Genomic DNA, 18,531 nt, shown 5'->3' on the forward strand with positions numbered 1-18,531 from the left:
TGTGTACTGGCATGCTATCTTTTATCCTTCTGGAGATAAAGTGAACCTTTTTTAATCCTTTTCCTAAGAACAGACAGAATGGTGTTCAAGTAGAAATTCTCATGAGAAACTTCATTATATCCATCAATGCAGCTTAAACTTTTCCTTTATGAGTCATACAAAAGTGATGCTCCTCCTGTTCTAATTAACAAGTGGCTAAGATTATAGTTCATTGGATCTCTGTTGTTATTGGATGGTTCTGCACCAGTGCATCTATTGACAGTCATCTTCATCAGTTAGAAATCGGAATGTGTTGCTAGCTTAATTTTAGCAATTATTAGAAACAGGTTTTAATGAGAGCTGTATCCGAGAATACCAGTCAACTGTAATGAACTTTCATGATTACATCTTTCTCTCCCCTCTCGGTTTACCAAATTATAACTTGTAATTTGTAAATGATACTTTTTTGTGCACACATGTCTGCAACTGCTCTAAAAGTGGCCCATTTGATCATCAACCCCAATACAATTGTTATCTTGTCCTACCTGGACATTCGACAAATTGAGCCCAACTGATATTTGAGAACTAGTAAATGCAATTTTTTATGGTTATTGACAAGTTTCTTCTGTGAAATCATTCTAAATTTGTTTAGGATACTACTTACTCTAATGCCCCTTAATAAGCCTTGTCACATTAACTACAACGTCAGGTAGCAGTCGAAGAAAGTTAACCTGATGTTGTCAATTCCCTGTCAAAGCCCGATTTGTGAAGGTCCAGACTTACTTCTGCAGAAGCAACAGTGGACTTAAAAAACATGCTAACCAGCTCACACGAGTCATGTAGAGAGCTACCACCATACCAAATAGAGTGCAAATTGCACTAATAGCATAAAAGGGACAGTGCAATTGGAAAACCTTACCCATGACCGTGAGACTAGTCACCAGCTTTAGCTTATCTGAAGCTCAAGTATGTAGCCCGTAGGCCAAAGGTTATGGATTTGTAAGGTTGTGCAACACCAGTAACTTATGCATCAGCAGAACTCCCCATTACTCATCATTATTGTTTAGTTTTGGTATTCTCTCTAATCAAATAACTTTTTTCCTGAATGACTTCAATTCAATCTACTAATCACCTCACGAGCAGCAGTTCTAGACGATGCATATCAATGACACACACAGGCACACATACATAATATAAATTATACAGCAAAAATCACATATAAATTTTTACTCTGATCTCCTCTATTCGAAAATCAAAAGTCTGCTATCGATCAACGTGTTACCTTCAAGACTGATACGATTTGCTTTAATATTAGAAAATTTGAGATTAAAAACAGAAATAAACTACAAACATCTATGTAATATTTAAAATCTGAAGTACTTTAACTGCTCCAAATCCAATAACACCCTAATTTATGCGACTAATGAGTATATAACATAGTTATCAAAATAATTTCATAAAACATAGAATCCACAACGATTTGACACTCGAAAACAAGTCATTCAAATTCAAGTATAGCTTTCATAAAAAAATGAACTGATTCTAACCTCTTACACCGATAGTTGTCCCATTGTAGTCGAAGTAAGAGAGAGGGGGGGCAAAAAGGCTTCCGACGACAATTTCTGAAAAAGTTAGTTAGGTTGCCGGAAAAGTTGCCGGAAAGACATGGAAACGAATTGAAATGCTGCAAACAAACATCATTTGGAAGAGGATTAAAAACGAAATTGAAATCGTTTTTCCGTTTTCGACGAATGAATTCTTATTGGAATTATCGCGGCAAACGAAAAGGTTGAAGTCGTAATTTTATCAACAAATTTTAGCGGTTTATTTTGGATTTAATGTGACAAAAAATACGCTCCAGTAAAAAAAAAAAGTGCGTTTGCCGGGAGTCGAACCCGGGTCTATTGCTTGGAAGGCAATTATCCTAACCGTTGGACTACAAACGCTCAGGTGAAATAATTTGATCACGCAATTATTTAATTGAAAAAAGAATGTAATTAAATCCACATAAACCTTAATTTCTTTTAACTAACCTGAATATTCAACCCGCTATGGGAGCCGACTAATCCCAAGACGACCACCTGCTTTGCAAATTGCCCGGAGTCACCGCATTTGAACCTCCGTGGCCTCAAGGGGATTTTTATTCCTCCTTGGATTTGAACTTGTGACTTCCTGTTACTTTTGACATTTGGAGCCAAACTCAAATCAATTAGACACCACTCTTGTGTTCACATAAACCTTAATTAAAATCAATAATTGATGTTTTTAAATTAAAAAAAAATATATTCAAACTGAATACAAAATATCATGTCTAAAATCAATATGTAAATGAGATGTCCAAAAGTCAAATCTCTAGATTTTATTTTCTCGCATGTATTAATATCAATTGTTCTACAAAACGATATAGAGGTAGAGAATGATGGTCGTTAGATTTCAATTAAAAAAAGAGAGGACTTGGGAAGTCGAGAGGACAGTGATGAGGTAAGGAAGAGATGGGAAGAGGTTGTTTAAGTAGACAGTATAGTTTTATATAGATAATGACACAGTATATTTTTCATGACTTTTTGAGTTATTGTTTCTATTTTTATGTATTTTCCATTTGTTTTTGTTGGTTTGATGTTATGATGTATATGTATCCATGCATTTACTGGTTCAATAAATCTATGCACTCGTTATAATGTTTATCTTGGTGTTTCTTTGATTAAATTGAGGTCCTTGCGCGGGCGTCTCATCCCTAAGATTGTAATTGAGAGAGTCAGAATATCAATGCCTTAAGTAAATGTCTACCAGACTCATTTGGTCGGTATTCCCTAATGACTGGTTTTAGGAGATTAGGGTCCCTTTCAGTCTGCCTTTTTCGGATAGTCGGGGTCCGACGATAAGCATACTAGTTTTATTTTATGACCCGCACTCAACTTATTATTTCTATACAAAACCACAAGGGTGGTGCCTGATTGGTTTGAGTTTGGCTCCAAAGGTCAAAAGTACCAGGAGGTCTCAGGTTCAAATCCAATGATGAATAAAAATCCCCTTGTGGCCATGAAGGTTCAAATGCGGTGACTCTGGGCTATCTGCAAAGCAGGTGGTTGCCCTAGGATTAGTCAGCTCGCATAGCGGGTTGGAGGTTAATAAAAAAAATATTTCTATACAAGATAACCTAATACAGGTGATAATTTGTGAACCTAGCCTGGACATGGGTCTGACCCGGCCTTTTTTTAAATATTTAAATAAAGAGTTTTCCACAAAGTGCTTCAACAATTTTATTTATTACCGTAGGAGTAAAACTTAGAACCTTCAAATTGTTAACCAAAAAATAGTAATATACACTACAACAAAATAAGGTCTATATGACATCATAAAAATGTAAGCCTCCTAACAGACCATTTTATAAGACTCAATTTATAGAAACAAAAAACAAAACGTCTTATCTAAAGACGTTGTAATAAGTTTATAGAATGTTTTTGGACGTCTTAACAAGAGACACTTTTAATACAAATCATTACATTAGAAATTTTACAGGATACTATTTGAAAAAATATCATATAAAAACAGGTGTCGTATAAAAAGATGAGTTTATAGGACACTAAGAAAACGTCCTATAAAATTCTCTATGTGATGCTTTGTAATAAAAGTGGGAATGTTTTTCAGAATAACGGCAACGAATTTGGAAACGCACAACCGATCAAAATCATGCCAAGGTCTTAGTTTCTTCCCTTTTTTTACCAAAATTACAACCATTAGATATATATATTAATTTAGACAGATAGTCATTTACAAAATTAAATAATTCTATAAATTTATAAACCAATTTTTATGTGTTTCACACAACATACCTCCTCAATAAGTTTTACGATTACTTTTTTTAAATAATCAGTTAAAGTTTTCGCAATAATTTTATATAAACACCCAAGCAAGCTAATTGAACAGGATTCACAGAAGTTTATTTTTGTTTTCGTATTAATAAATTACATGCATTTGTTTGGTAAGAAAAACCTAAAAATATTTAATTGTTTAGTCAAATAAAAAATATAATCATTTGGTATCTAATGAAGAAAAATAATTAAAGTAACCTTCTCTGAGAGGTATTCAATGACTTGCCTTTGAACAATGAAAATCGAACTCATAAAAAACAAAAATTATAATGACCAAAAATACTTATACAAAAAAAAACTTGTCGTGTTAAAAGTATTTTAATTACTTTATCATAAATAATAACAAAATAATATAATCTTTTTTATCTATTAACTTTTAATAAAAAATTATATAGTTTTATTATCAAAAAGACAAAAATACCCAAAAAAAATATATATATATATATATATTTAATAAACCAAAAAAATCCAAAATACTAAAACACTCCTATGTTAATGGAGAAGTTTTAACATATTTAGTCTTAGGGATGAAAATAATTATAAGTTACAAACTATAGGGACGAAAATGGAAATTTCAAAACCACAGGGGCAAAAATTGTAGTTTACAATTTATTATAAGATTATATTTGTAAAACATAGGTGTGTTTTACCTTGTTCCATGAGGTAGAGGTGAAACAAGTTTGTAGCACTTTGTTTCACAAGGATACGTTTGGTAGGATGAACAAAGTGGGATAAAACATGAGAGAACACAATTGTTCCATGTTTGGTATGTTTAATGTGGATCAAATATGGACTAATTAGAACAAGCATGGAACACACGTGTCCCAATCCACCCCTAGAACATGATGGAACAGTCTCGTTTATACCAAAATACCTTTGGAAAATACTCGACTTAAACACGCCTTACTGGATGATTCATCAGATCAACTCCATACCTAGCTATTCATCAGATTGATTCCTCCATACCAATCGCTTTATCAAATCGGTTTCTCCATACCAATCGATTCATCAAGACTTTCCTGTCACTTCTTGATTTGGGTTTTTTGATACAGGGTAAGTTTAGAAGAAGAGAACCGGTAGTGAAGCACAATCAACTTTTTCATCTTGTGTTTTTGTAAAAATATTTTAGTAGTGTTGTGAGATGTGGTGAATTTATGTTGTTTTACATGGCTTCTAATTGAATCTAACATCAAAAAATAGAATTATTTGGTAAAGAAACACTAAACTGTTCATTAGGGTAAATTGATCATTTAACCAGTCTTGTCCTATCTAGTCCAGTCCTGACATGTCTTATCAAATGTTGAACAACTGTCATGTCTTGTTCCGTCCCATCCTCACCTATCTGCGTAACAAACGTACCCCTATATTTCTGTCTGCTCTACATAAAAGTCATGTCAAACGTGGAACAATAATCCATGTTTTGCTAGCTATGTACTGTCTAGTGTACCAAACACACCCTAATTGATTTATCTAAAATAGATAAACAAAAAATGATAAATAAATTACACTCAATTTTAACAATTTTGTTAAATATTTCAACATTAATTATATTATTACAAAGTTTAATGTATTTAATACTCCAAACTATGAAGCAAACTTCTTATAAAATGATAAAGAGATTGATGTATCTCTACTTGAAAATAAGTAAAACAAACAATTCATACATATTATTATATGAGTTAGGTTTCAGTGAAAAGAGAAGTTACATTAAGAAGTGTAAGAAAAGATCTTCATCTTTTGATCAATCATAATCGAATGTCAACACTAATGAGGTGCACCAGATCAGTTCCATTTTAAAGCGCAATTTCATGAGTGAAAATATATAATTAAAAGTGATCAAATGTTCAGATCTCTTCTTGCATTTCTTAAAATAACTTCACTTCTCACACGATTCTTAATCCACTGTATCATCCTAAAACATATATAATTATATTTGCATATTTCTTGAATTATGGAGTTTTTTTTTTGTTATAATTCTCTTTCTATTTTGGACTTTGGAGAATGGTTTGAGAATTTGATTGGAACTCGCTTTTATAAAAAAAAAATCAATTTCTTTTTTATTTAATTATTTTTGACTTAAATGTGTATTTTATAATGTTATAAAATTAACGTCATAAATATTTTATTTTATAATAAATATCAACCAGAACATGATATTCTCCATATAAATAGTATTCAAGCATTTACCTTTTTAATTAGAGTCCAATGTCTACGGACACTTTACGTTAAATCATTCCAGATAACATTGGCTTAACAAACTTAAAACTTATCACACCATAATTGTCCTTTTTTAAATTCCTTTTTCAATTTAGTTGTGACCATAATGGATCCCACTTATTTTTATTTTCTTAATTTTTAGTTTTGATACACACGTGGATTTGTAAAGATCGATGAGTAAAATTAAGGGTTAGTTATCAGAAAATCAACATCACAAATATTTCAAAAATAATTATTAGCAACCAAACAAAACAAAAAAATTACTGATTCATCAACATTTTACATAAAGAAATACATTAATATACTGTTTACTTATAGTTTAAAAATCTAGACAGTTTATCTATTTAATTTTACATGAATGTTTCTTTATAGCTTAATCGTTAAGCCAAAAAACTATATGTCATAAATTAGGTGTCTTCATCCATCCCCATTAATTCATCTCAAACAAGTTAAGGGGCCGTTTACCAAAAACTTACTCAATAAGTGCTTACCGGTAAAATTTAACACTATTACTTACTTATCAGGTAAGATTTTAGTCCACCAAAACAATATCATATGCAATAATTTACCCAATAAGCTCTTACCGTTGTAAGAATTATCGTTTTTTCTTACCGGGTAAGACTCTTGTTCCTTGTCTCGTTCTTACCAGGTAAGATTATTGGTTCTTGCCACATTCATCTGGTAAGATAATGTAATATGAGTAAGTGTTTGGTAAACGACCCATAATACTATAAATTCTTTAAGAATAATCCAATGTCTCTATTTACCTTCCTTAAACCCATCAATCTCCTATCCAATAAAATTAATATATTTTCCGAACAAATGACTTAATTTATACAAAATATAATAAAAAAATGAAAAAAAAACAAGCCTAAGAAGATGTTTGGGATTGCTTATAAAAATAACTTATTGACTTATTTCGGTGTAATACCGTAATAAGCACTTTTGAATATTTGGATAAACAACTTATATCAATGCCAAACCGGTAATAAAGAAATTTTAAAAAATTAAATCATTTTAATTCATGATAAATTAATAATTACTTTTATAAAAAAATATAAATTATTTCAAATAAACAATCTCAAACAGCCCTTAGTTAAAAATCGGAAAAATATAATTTAATGGTATTAATAATTTATGACACAGGGTATGGTTTTTCTTTGTAGTTTTACTGGGCTATGGAGGACGTGCTATCGCTAATATAGTCGAACCCTAGCGGACGAGTTGAAGCCAAATCCTCTTACAATCTCTACCAATAGCAATGTCTCGTCGCGAGACTCGTGATTCAGACTCCAGACACCATCGCTCTAGATTCGATCGGGAACCTAGGTATTATCATACTCTTTTGATCTCTTTCAGTTTCCTTCTTCTGTGCCGTTATGTGATGTGACTGTATAAGAGCTAGATGCTTGATTATTCTTCTTTACTGTATTGTACGTCATCAGATTAAGAAATGCCGAGTCGAATTCATCCTTTTATGAATCAAATTTTGTGTTGTTGAGATTCTTGTGACCAGTTCATGGATTTTGGGTTATGGGATGTGTTTCTAATGTTTTTGGCTTCGTAAGATGTTGAATCAATTTAATTTGTGAATCGTATTTCTTCTTAGGTAATTCCGGTGATCAATTTGTGGGTTTTAGGGTTAGGTGCGTTCTTGATGTTTCTTGATATGTGTGTAGAATTGAATGTGTACAAATGAGGGGTTGTTGCATTACATATCGATATTGCATGTCAATTGCTAACGCCAACAATGTTTATCTTGGGTTACTTGGTAATTTGGTGTTGGTGTCTTGGTGATTAGTATCACTAATATCATTTAAGTGTAATGGGATTAATTTGTTGACCAATGTAATCATGATGAATATCGAACAAGCAAGGAAGGTGCGGAGTGCACACTTGTTTGAGTTTATTTTGATTTAGGGGAGACGCCCCTAAACGACGGGGTTCCGGGGGAAGCGCCCCCGGTGGCGGGGTCCAAGGGGCAGAGCCCCTGGCTGGGGTCGAATTGGTCTTTGACAGTTTTTGCACGTTTTCTTCAACTTTTCGAATTGGTCTTTTTTGCGGATTTGCAGAGAGGGTGGTACATAGATTTCATAACAATTTCAGATTCGAAGTTCTGTCACTGATTTAATCCGATTGAGATTTCGATTGTACCGTCGAAATACTTGAATCTGAAAGTGAAAAACGACTTTCAATTTCCGGGAAAACAATTCTAACATTTGGTATATAGCTCATTGTAGTTAGCAATTCTGAAATGAAACTGAAATTTAAACTGTGGATAAAAGTTTTGTTCCTAAAGAAATGAAAATGAAATTTTAAAGCTGGTTGTTTGCATGATAACTTGCGTATTATGTAAAGGGAAGAATATTTGCTTTGTGGTGTGTACTTCTGAATTTCTAGTTTTGCAATATGTTGGTGTAACTCATTCAAGTGGAGCCTTGTTCATGTTTTGCTGCTGTTTCCTGCCAGTCCTAAGCGGGTTAGGAGGGATGGCAAAACAGCAACGGAGCGACCACCCAGCAACCTTAATTTGGATTCTGCTGAACATATTGATCGAGATCAAAAACACCATCGCAGGGTGCAAGATTCCCTGCCTCTGGAGGCCCCACCAGTGTCTGATCCAAAAATAGAAACTGTGCCCTTGAGCAAAGAATCTGACAAGAAAAGTAATGGATACCGTGAAGGAACGAAGAATTCTTCCGACAAAATCGAAGCACCTCGGTCTCGATCTCTCTTTCAGGTTTTTATTGAAGACACCTTTGTTGGACTCCTTTAAACTGTTTGCAAAATCTTTCTGTTTAGGCTCCTTTATATATCTTTGGATCCCATAGGTTTCCTCTTCCTTGAGAGGTTTTTGTCACAAACCATGATCGACATTTTTCCAAATTGCTACTAATAACTGCAAATATATGATCATCATGATTTTGGAGACGTTTATTTCAACTAAGTCACAATACTTAGTTTATCGTAAATGTGTAAATTTCCTAGTACCATCTTACAAGGCCTCCTTTTAAGTATTCTTCATCCTTGCCCTTGGATGATTGAGTATTGTGCAGCCAACGGTTTCGTTTTTTTTCGTATTAATGGGGGAAAGAAGGTTTCACTGTAGATCTATTAGTTAATTGACTTCGAATCATGCCTTAGGAGGCAAAATGAACCCTTCATTGCCGAACTATTTGGGCCTGTACAGGTTTCAGTCATCAATCTTTTGTTTAAATCTAGGACTGTCCTTTTGGTGTTCAAATTAGTTCTACAGGATAGAAAGGTTTATCTTCTTGTCGTAAATCTTAGACTTTAAAAGCTGATGTTAGAAATATCTAGACGCAGTATGATGTTAGTCCATAAAATGTCAGGTCACCCTTTGATATTAAATATTAATCTTCCTTTCTCTCAAAAAGCCAAACTTATCCTCAATTGCTTATCAAAGATCTGTGTACAGCCACTGAATTTTGGTGAGGGTACTAGTTCCATTCACAGGCTGCAAGTCTGAAGTAGATTTTTCTACTCACTAATCTATTAAAACTTAATAAACTAGCAATTTACCTATGTGTTGCATGAATATAATTTTTTAAAATGTAAATAAATGATATGTTGATTGTATATATCGAATTTAAAATAATTTTTCTCTGAAAATGTATTAGATAAAATGGCATGTTTCGTTACATATAATTCTTTTATGTGAAGTTATTAATTACTTATTGTATTTTGAAATGAACTTGTTTATCGATATGTGTTTGTTATGATTTAATTTTTTTGTAAGACTACGTATACACACACAAACATATATAATTTTGTATGTCTCAAAAACAAGGTTTAAATTGACATATAATTTGATAACAAGATTATTAATCAAATCTCTAAAAGTATTTATCGACAAAATAAGAGAACAGATTAGCACAGTGGGTGTTAAACATAATTTAAAAAACATGATATATTATATATATATATATGTGTGTGTGTGCGCACATGTGTAGCTTTTCTACCCTTGAAATACAAGGGCATTTGGTCATCAGGTTTTATGGTCGATACATGATGTCTTGCACACAAAAGAAAGTAGATGTTCTTGCTGTGTGATTGCAACTGTGTAATACAAGGGTATTCATTTGGTCACCTAATCTTTAATTAGTGGACTTCGATTAATGATGTGAACCGAAGTTTCTCAACATTGTTTTCTTTTATCTATTCTCAAATGCAGTGGAACTATTGTTTCACTTTTATCGCACTCTGATTTACCAGATTGTGTTGCATCTCTTAAACACGTAGGTCTTTGGATGATAGGTTTATCTTGTCTTCAAGTATATTCCTGCTATAGTATCACAAAACCATAGGTCTTTGGGATGATATTTTTGAAGTTTATTAGAAAGTTGGTTGAAAATGGTGCGGTATGTTTAATTATGGAATCACTGCGAACAATTTACTCTGGGCTGATGTAGAGAATTTGTTCGTCCCGCTGCCTTCAGTTGCTCCACATGTATATATATAACCATCTTGGGCTTGCCTGTGCTTGTCTTATAACAGCATGATGAGCGTGCTGGTCGTAGCTTCAGACACAGGGAAACTGCTGGTGAGTTTCAATTTTGTAATTATATATTTGGTGTTCATAAATCATTGCTGCCCTCGTCATTTCAAGGGGTTCCTAAAGTATATATAAACTTTATAATCTATTTTCTCCATTTCCTGTTCTTGTTTAGAGCGTGATTGGTGGAAAGATTCAAAGGATCGTCAGAGTGGAAGGACAACAAACAGAAGTTCAAATAATGATGACACAAAGCCCAGAGATGAGAAAACCCGTGGACAGGGAGTTGACCATCGTGCCTGGCGCTATGATGGCTCCTACAAAACGGAACCAGATCTGAAGCAACCTTCAAAGAAAAGGCCTTCGTTTCGAGAGACCAAAATACCAATTGATGCTGGAACTGATGACAAATCAGCACCAGAAGTTGCAAAGCCCTCTGCTGTAGGAAGTGAAAGGAAGGAAGAAAGAGGAAAGCCACCAGAGAAACCTCCGGTTGACAGGCGGTTGTCAGGGGAAAGGGACCCACAGCAGAGGATGAAGTTTCAATCAAGAGATAGGTATGGTGGTGGCGGTGGTGGCTTTGGAGGTTCAAACAGGGGAAGAGATAGATTCAATGGAAGGCAAGGGCAAAGCGGTGGGCGAGTTGAGAAGTGGAAGCATGATCTTTACGATGAAGCAAATAAGAGCCCGACCTCAAAGAATGAAGAGGATCAGATTGCAAAAGTTGAAGCGTTGCTGGCTTCGTAGGCGACAGACAGACAGCCATCATCGTTAGTGTTTCGTTTATGTTCATATCATTCGTTTCTGTTTGTGCTACATTTCAAACCGACATTATAGTTTTCATCAAATATGAACCTTTATTGTTTAATGATCATCCATGCATTTAAGAATAATAATATGAAGTGGTTTGTGATATTATACAAATTACAGAAACAATGAAAAAATAGCTTGCTTGGAATCTTGGTTTCCATTTGCTTCAGTTACCCTTGAGCTTTGCAGCATGATTATATGTGTTTGGAGTTGAACAGGTGGTGTTTGAATCAAAAGCTGATCTGTGGTGCAAGAACTCAGCGGTGGGTGGCTGGAAGTCGGAACGGGTCCTGCGGTGGGACGAACCTTCAGCGGCAGAAGGCTGTGCTGCATCCAGGAGATGGTAGCTGGCGGTGGAGCCGGTGGAGAAGGAGCGGTAGGTGTGATGAAGCCTGTGGCTCTTCTTCATGGCATGCATCAAAAATGGAATCAGTCCTTCCATTGTTTGCTGAATTTGAATCTGGTAGCTGCTGGTTGAGGTGAATCTAGTGAATATGATAGGATGAATGTTATGTTTTTTGTTTTTGGAGGGTTACGTTACATATGGTGTTATTTATATGTGGGTAGGGTGGCACATAGGTTTGACTTTTGAGATTTAGAATGGTCAAAATAAAGATAAGAGTTTGTATTATGTTGACTTTTGTTGATAGGTTGTTGTTTCTGAACAAAACACGATACCGACTCGTGTGCATTTTTTGGATAAAGTGGAAAATGGAAAGAGCGACGGCTACGGCTCTCTATTTGTATCCAAATCCTAATCCTACATGCCACCTCTTTACATCCGGCTGTTTTGCAATTGCTGAATGGTTTGGTACAAAATGATTAAGTGGTCAGAATAATTAAGAAGTTTTTATGATATAATGCAAAAATAAAATATAATTGTTTGGTAATTGTGTACAATGAAATTAGAGCTCTTAATGGTCAAGGGAGATTCATGATACAAAATCATTCAGAGAGTTTTAGAACTATTAAATGACATATTTTATTTTGCCAAACAAGATTCACTTCTTAACGATTCAAATGATGCCTCTTAATGGAATTATTAAGAGGTAAACAAACAACCCATAAATTTGTCTTCAAATAAATAAAATTGCATTATTTAATTAATGAAACTTCTTTAATTTGATGATATCAAGTAGGGAAAATCTATAAATAAATAATAAAAAAATGTTAAAAAAAACCCTATATTATATATCTTCTCTTATTCTTGAGTTTGTTCTTAAATTTATTTAAGCTCATATTCTTCTTCACATCTTCTTATCATCAATTTTAGTCTTTTAGTCTTGCCGAGTCTCCCAGTTCGAGGATCACATATGTGACTAGTGAGTTTAATAGTAGCAAAAAACATCAAAATTAACAAGACGAAACAAAAAGACTTTTCCTGCAATGTGGGTTTGGAGATGCTAGAACCGAGAAGACAAAAAAAATAACATATTAAAATAACAAAAACAGAGGAAGATCTTAACCTGTAAGACGGACAGGGGAAGCATCCGTGCCGGTGGTGATGGATAGCGCACAACCATGAGATGGGAAGGGGGAGTGGACGGGCAATGGTTGCGGGTTAGGAAATGGTAATTATGATTTAGGTTTTTTAAAACCTTTCTAGCTGTTTAAAGTAACTTCTTGGAATAAAAACATGCAGATAGCTAATTTGTAAAAATTCAATTATTTATTTATTTAAGAAAAAAAGTTTAGAACTTAATTATTTAAAATAAAAAAGTTTGTCGGGTTTTTTTGGAAAAATTTCCTACAAATTATATCAGACGACCTTTATTATTATGGTAAAAGTTATAAAATAACTTAATAATAGACTCTCTATTCTAAAATAATATTTTATATAACAAAAACACATAATCTTAAAAATGTATAGTTGTTATTTTTTATTAATTAGAACTATACTCGTGCAACGCAGTGAGATCCATCTTGATTATAATATTTTATTTTATTTTTTATCTCAGTCGATGTTATAATATGGTCTTATGTGATTTTGAAAAAAACGATGTTTTTATTTTTCAATAAAGTATAAATTTGAAGATATCATAAAATTTGACAAAAATATATCGATATTAGTATCAAATTAACTATTTAAAATTTCTTATTTTTGTGTAATTTTTTAATTCAATTTTTTTAATTATAACTTAATTAGGTTCAATAACGAAGTAATTTATATTTGGTTTAATAATATAATTTTTTTTAAAATAATAATTAATTATTTTGTTAGAACTTGATAATTATTCTATTTATATTTTAGATTTTAAAATGAGATGTTTATTCTCTATTTGACTATGCTTATCCACAATTAATTACACGTCAAACATTGAACTTTAATAAGCTGTACTTATGCATAATTTTTTTCCTTATAAAGATAATAATTAATTATTTGTTTGAACTTGATAATTATTCTAATTATATTTTAGATTTTAAAATGAGATATTTATTCTCTATTTGATTATGTTTATCCGCAGTTATTAACATGAATTTTTAATAAGTTGTACTTATGCATAATTTACTTGTAATCTTAAATTTTAAGTAATATGCATGAATATACAGTACTTCATGCATAAAAAATAGTTTTTAAATTTTTTTATCAAATATTTTATAATATAGTATAAATTAAGGAATGATGTTATCCTCAATAATAAAAAGAGAACGTTTTTTTTTCTATTTTATAATTAGAAGTAATATAAGAAAGTAGATATTTATATTGAATTTTTTTAAAACTCTAATATAAACATTTATTTGGAGTTGAAATGTGTAATATATATATATATATATATAAAATAGAAAATATTTTTAAAATTAATTATTAAATATTTGAAACGTGTTTAAAATTCCTGTAAGTAACAGGGGTAGGGTGGAACGTAGGAGGTAGTGGTCTTCTACCAACTTTTCCAATGGGCGAAAAGGTCATTTTGGTAATTTTAGAATGGTCCAATCCTTTTTGACATTCAAATTTCAAACATAATCATTACACGTTCCAATGTGCTCTTGTGACAGCTGTTTTAACAAGAGGGGTTTTAAAGAAAAAGGCTTTTAAGGACAAGTGTTGAAAAGCGCAACCACTTTCTTCATCTTCAATAATTAAAATTTATATCAATATTTTTTCTAATTATTGACTTATTTCGATATGATACTGGTAATAAGTATTTTTGAGTGTTTGCAAAAATAATTTATATCGGTGTCAAACCGGTATTAAAAAGTTTTTAAAAAAGTTAAACATTTCTGACTTATAATAAGTTGATAAATGTTTTTATAAAAAAACATAAGTTGTTTCAAATAAGCAATCACAAACACCCCTAAATTGGTCTTCTAATATATATTTTTTTAAATTGACTCAAATGTCACTACTTTTACAATATCTAGATTCACAATATTACGGATTTAGTTAAAAGACAAAAAAAATCATATTCAACATATATATGCAATTTGGATGGCCAGGTCCGCAATTTGCGACGACTAAGTCCATAATCGCAACGGTAAACTAGTTGAATTCGATTTTTTATGTCTTTTAGCTACGTCCGTAATATTGAAAATATTGATATTAAGGAAATAGTGACATTTGGTGAGACTTAGAAAGAACAGATTAGAAGACCAATTTGTATGTGTGAAATGATCATTTGAACTAATTTTCTTTTAAAATTACCGTGTGACAAATATAAGTTATCTTAGGAGTTAATTTATTTTTTAAGTATATATTTAGATTGATATAAGTTAGTTTATTGAACAGTTAGTTGAAGAGTTTATTTTCACTTTTTTTAATCATAACCTTGATTAATATTAATTGTTATTTATTATTTATTATATTAATTACTAATAAATATTGATTATAACCATGATTAAAATTAAGCATTAATTTTAAATTATTAATTAATTTTAATTATAATCATTCATTGGTATTAATTATTTATTATTCATTTTTTTAACAACAATAAGACTTTATTAAAAAACTAGTAAGACGTTAACGAACAATTACATATAAAAAATAGTCAAGATAGGATTATGAAGACAATCCACCCAATTATCTTAAACTTGTTACTCATATTAGAAACCCAAAAATACGACTAAATCACAATCTTGTCAAAGATATCCGTTTTCTTTAGCTTGGTCTCACAAAAAATGGTCACATTCCAAATTGACCATATATACCAAATATGGTGAGAATAACTGCCTCGAACACATTTTCTCCTATCCAAAATTATCCCTAGTGGCTAAAACCTAATCGCCAAACAAAAACATTGACGTTGATAGGAACTAAATGGTTCCATCTAGTATCAATTGAGCCCACAACCAACAATCTGGAATCAATGTAATCTATAAAGGAGAATCATCAAAAGATGATGTGACATCATGAGAGAGCTAGAATCATTAGTTACTATTTTTTTTCTTCCAATTTTTGAATTATTTTTAAATAAAAACATATCATTAAATGAATAAACCTTTCATTTAGTTTATATATATATAAGTTACATATAATGATCTAATAAACCTTTAAATCTTTATCTATATATCTATATATATTTATAAAGAAGAAACATACAATGTTGACATGACATCTCCTTATACTAGCATTCATGTCTTCCTTTTTCCTTTTATTTTAGGTTTTATATTTAATCTAAAACTTTTACTCTTTATCTTCTACCGTTACAATTTCTTCTCTTCTACGTCTTTCTATCATAAACTTCTTTACTCTTCATCTTCTATCAGTACAATTCCTTCTCTTCTACATCTTTCTATCACAAACTTCTTTGCTCTTCTCCATCTCTCGATCCCTATAAGAAATTATGGATTAACAGTATAGCTGGCGATACGCCTCTCTCTATCTTTCTATGCATCTATAGAAAGATATGAAACAATAATTATGAGTGTTTTACTTCTATTTTCTCGATCTCTCTATCCACTATGTTGTCTGCGATTAGAAGCAAACTGAAGGAGATTAGAGAAACCATATAAGGAGATTAGAGAAACCATATAGCTGGCGGTACGCCTCTCTCTATCTTTCTATGCATCTATTAAAAGATATAAAACAATAATTATGGGTGTTTTACTTCTATTTTCTCGGTCTCTCTATCCACTATGTTGTCTGCGATTAGAAGCAAACTGAAGGAGATTAGAGAAACCATATAAGGAGGAACAAGAAAAGTCTACGGCAAAATCAGTTGCTGGTGTGTTTCCTTCATCTCTGAAGTTCCGAGAAAACTAATTAGATGCTCCCATATCTCCATGAGACTGAATATACAAAACATGAAAATGATATGTTTTCATTTTGAATTACTCCCTCAATTTTCCACACAATATGGACTTTGAAGTCGATCTAGATATCTCATATTGGTAATTTTGTTATTTTCATTTTGAAGATTGCAGATTATTTTTGTAAACAGTTAATTATTTATCTTCTATTACATTTTTTGAGGACTCGGGATATTCATAGAAGGAAAAAAAATATGATAATTTCCCATATTTTTGAACTAAACCATAATTTGATAATTTTCTACTATAACCACGTTCCATGTTACAATTTTATTGGATTTTTCATTATAAAAGGTAATATTCGACTTTACACCTAATAATATACCGAATTGATATATATTATTTATAAATTATATATTTTTAATTTTCACAAGAAATATATTACACCTTTCTTTATCCTTGTAATAATAAGACAACCAAAACCAAGAAATTAGTTATATATATCTATAGAATGTATTATCTGTCATTTCACAATTTAACTTCTTTTACGCTACATATTCATTTTTCTGCAACCAATATATTTTAACTTTATTTATTCTAACATAATAAAACATTCAAAAATAAAATTGTACCATAATTATTGTGATACATTTTAACACTTTATATCGAATTCAAACTTATATATTCATAATTTTACAACCAATGTATTTTAACTTTCTTTATTCTAACAAAATAAAACATTCAGAAATATTGTGATACCTTTTAACACTTTATATCGAATTCAAACTTATCGATGCTTTCTTTCATCAATCAACAATGACCGTGCAATAAAGTTACCTAGTTCCTAGTAAAGGCAACGATATTTAGAGTTAATATCAATTTTACCAGAAGTTTTTATATTATTATTATTCAATATTTATTCGTAAAAAAATAACAATTTTAAAAATATTTTTGTAAATTACATAAAAGTTAAAGTTATATGTTTCTTTTGTTGTGGGGAGAATGGGGGTGGGCAGGGGCGAACATGAGGTGGGTAGGTGTGACGACGACAATAGTGACATAGTGGTCAGTGGTGGGTTGGGGGTGAGTGGCGGTTATGACAACGACAGTAGTTGTGTGGTGGTGGGAGGTTAGAGTAGGGATGTGACAGTAACAGTAGTGGGTGGGGGCTTAGGGCAGGGGTTGGAGTAGGGTGGGAGGGGCGTGATGGTAGTTATGACGATGACAATATTAGCATGGTGATCGATATGGGTGGGCAGGGTGGGTGTGAAGACAACAGTAGTGGCATGGTGGTCAGTGGTGGGTTAGGGGTGGCTAGTGATTGTGACGACAACAATAGTAGTGTGGTGGGGGTTATTAGGTGAGGAATGACGGTAACAGTAGTAGCATGGTTGTAGTGTGCCAAATGATGGACGGTGATGGAATTCAATTCATTCACTTATCCTAAGGAATGATCAATTTTTTTAAGGGCAAATTTTTTTTATTACAACAATGTACTTTCAAACTATTTTTTATTAGAATGTTGCACTTTGAAAAATTTACCCATTATAGCATTGGGTAACTTTTTGATTTAAATTTACACATTATACCAGGTTTCCATGCCACCTCATTATCCACGTAGGTTGTCCACATGTACTATAGTGATGTGACTTTCTTATTACAACATTATACTTTCAAAATTATTTTATTATAGCATCTAGTAGTTCTTATTAAACAATGTACTTTTAATTTTAATAATAATATTAGGATATTTTACATGTAATTCAATAAATATATTAAATGAATTAAAAAAATTCTAAATTATTCAATAATATACCAATATTAATAAAACTAGTAGAAGACAACTTATCTCGCTAATATTTGAAAAAAAATATGTGTTTATTGAAAAAAGAAAAATAAGAATTGTTCATTTTTTACCAAAAAAACATTATCTTTTAAAAAATATATTAT

At 31.6% G+C, this 18,531-nt stretch overlaps 2 protein-coding genes and 1 non-coding gene across 5 annotated transcripts; 1 reads left to right on the top strand and 2 right to left on the bottom strand.

Moving 5' to 3' along the window:
• Positions 1 to 1,853: 1,853 nt before the first annotated feature.
• On the bottom strand, positions 1,854 to 1,925 carry TRNAG-UCC. Its single transcript has one exon. It is a non-coding gene; the product is annotated as a tRNA-Gly (tRNA).
• A 5,308-nt stretch (positions 1,926 to 7,233) lies between these two features.
• Positions 7,234 to 11,700, top strand: LOC112517389 (hepatoma-derived growth factor-related protein 2). 3 transcript variants are annotated; one of them, XM_025124800.1, is made up of 5 exons: positions 7,234 to 7,397; positions 8,538 to 8,808; positions 10,587 to 10,632; positions 10,760 to 11,354; positions 11,613 to 11,700. In XM_025124800.1, the coding sequence occupies exons 1-4, from the start codon at positions 7,330 to 7,332 to the stop codon at positions 11,329 to 11,331; spliced, it is 957 nt and encodes a 318-aa protein (XP_024980568.1). In that variant the 5' UTR covers positions 7,234 to 7,329; the 3' UTR covers positions 11,332 to 11,354; positions 11,613 to 11,700. The 3 variants fall into 3 exon arrangements, with proteins under 3 accessions (XP_024980568.1, XP_024980567.1, XP_024980569.1); XM_025124799.1 differs by lacking the exon at positions 11,613 to 11,700 and having other exon boundaries at positions 10,760 to 11,452; XM_025124801.1 differs by lacking the exon at positions 11,613 to 11,700 and having other exon boundaries at positions 7,248 to 7,397; positions 8,646 to 8,808; positions 10,760 to 11,452.
• Positions 11,447 to 12,025, bottom strand: LOC112517390. The gene has a single exon (XM_025124802.1). The coding sequence runs from the start codon at positions 11,834 to 11,836 to the stop codon at positions 11,561 to 11,563; it is 276 nt and encodes a 91-aa protein (XP_024980570.1). The 5' UTR covers positions 11,837 to 12,025; the 3' UTR covers positions 11,447 to 11,560.
• Positions 12,026 to 18,531: the final 6,506 nt, after the last annotated feature.

Source organism: Cynara cardunculus (genome assembly GCF_001531365.2).
Source record: "Cynara cardunculus var. scolymus isolate 2C chromosome LG 8, CcrdV1, whole genome shotgun sequence".
Lineage (NCBI taxonomy): Eukaryota > Viridiplantae > Streptophyta > Magnoliopsida > Asterales > Asteraceae > Cynara > Cynara cardunculus.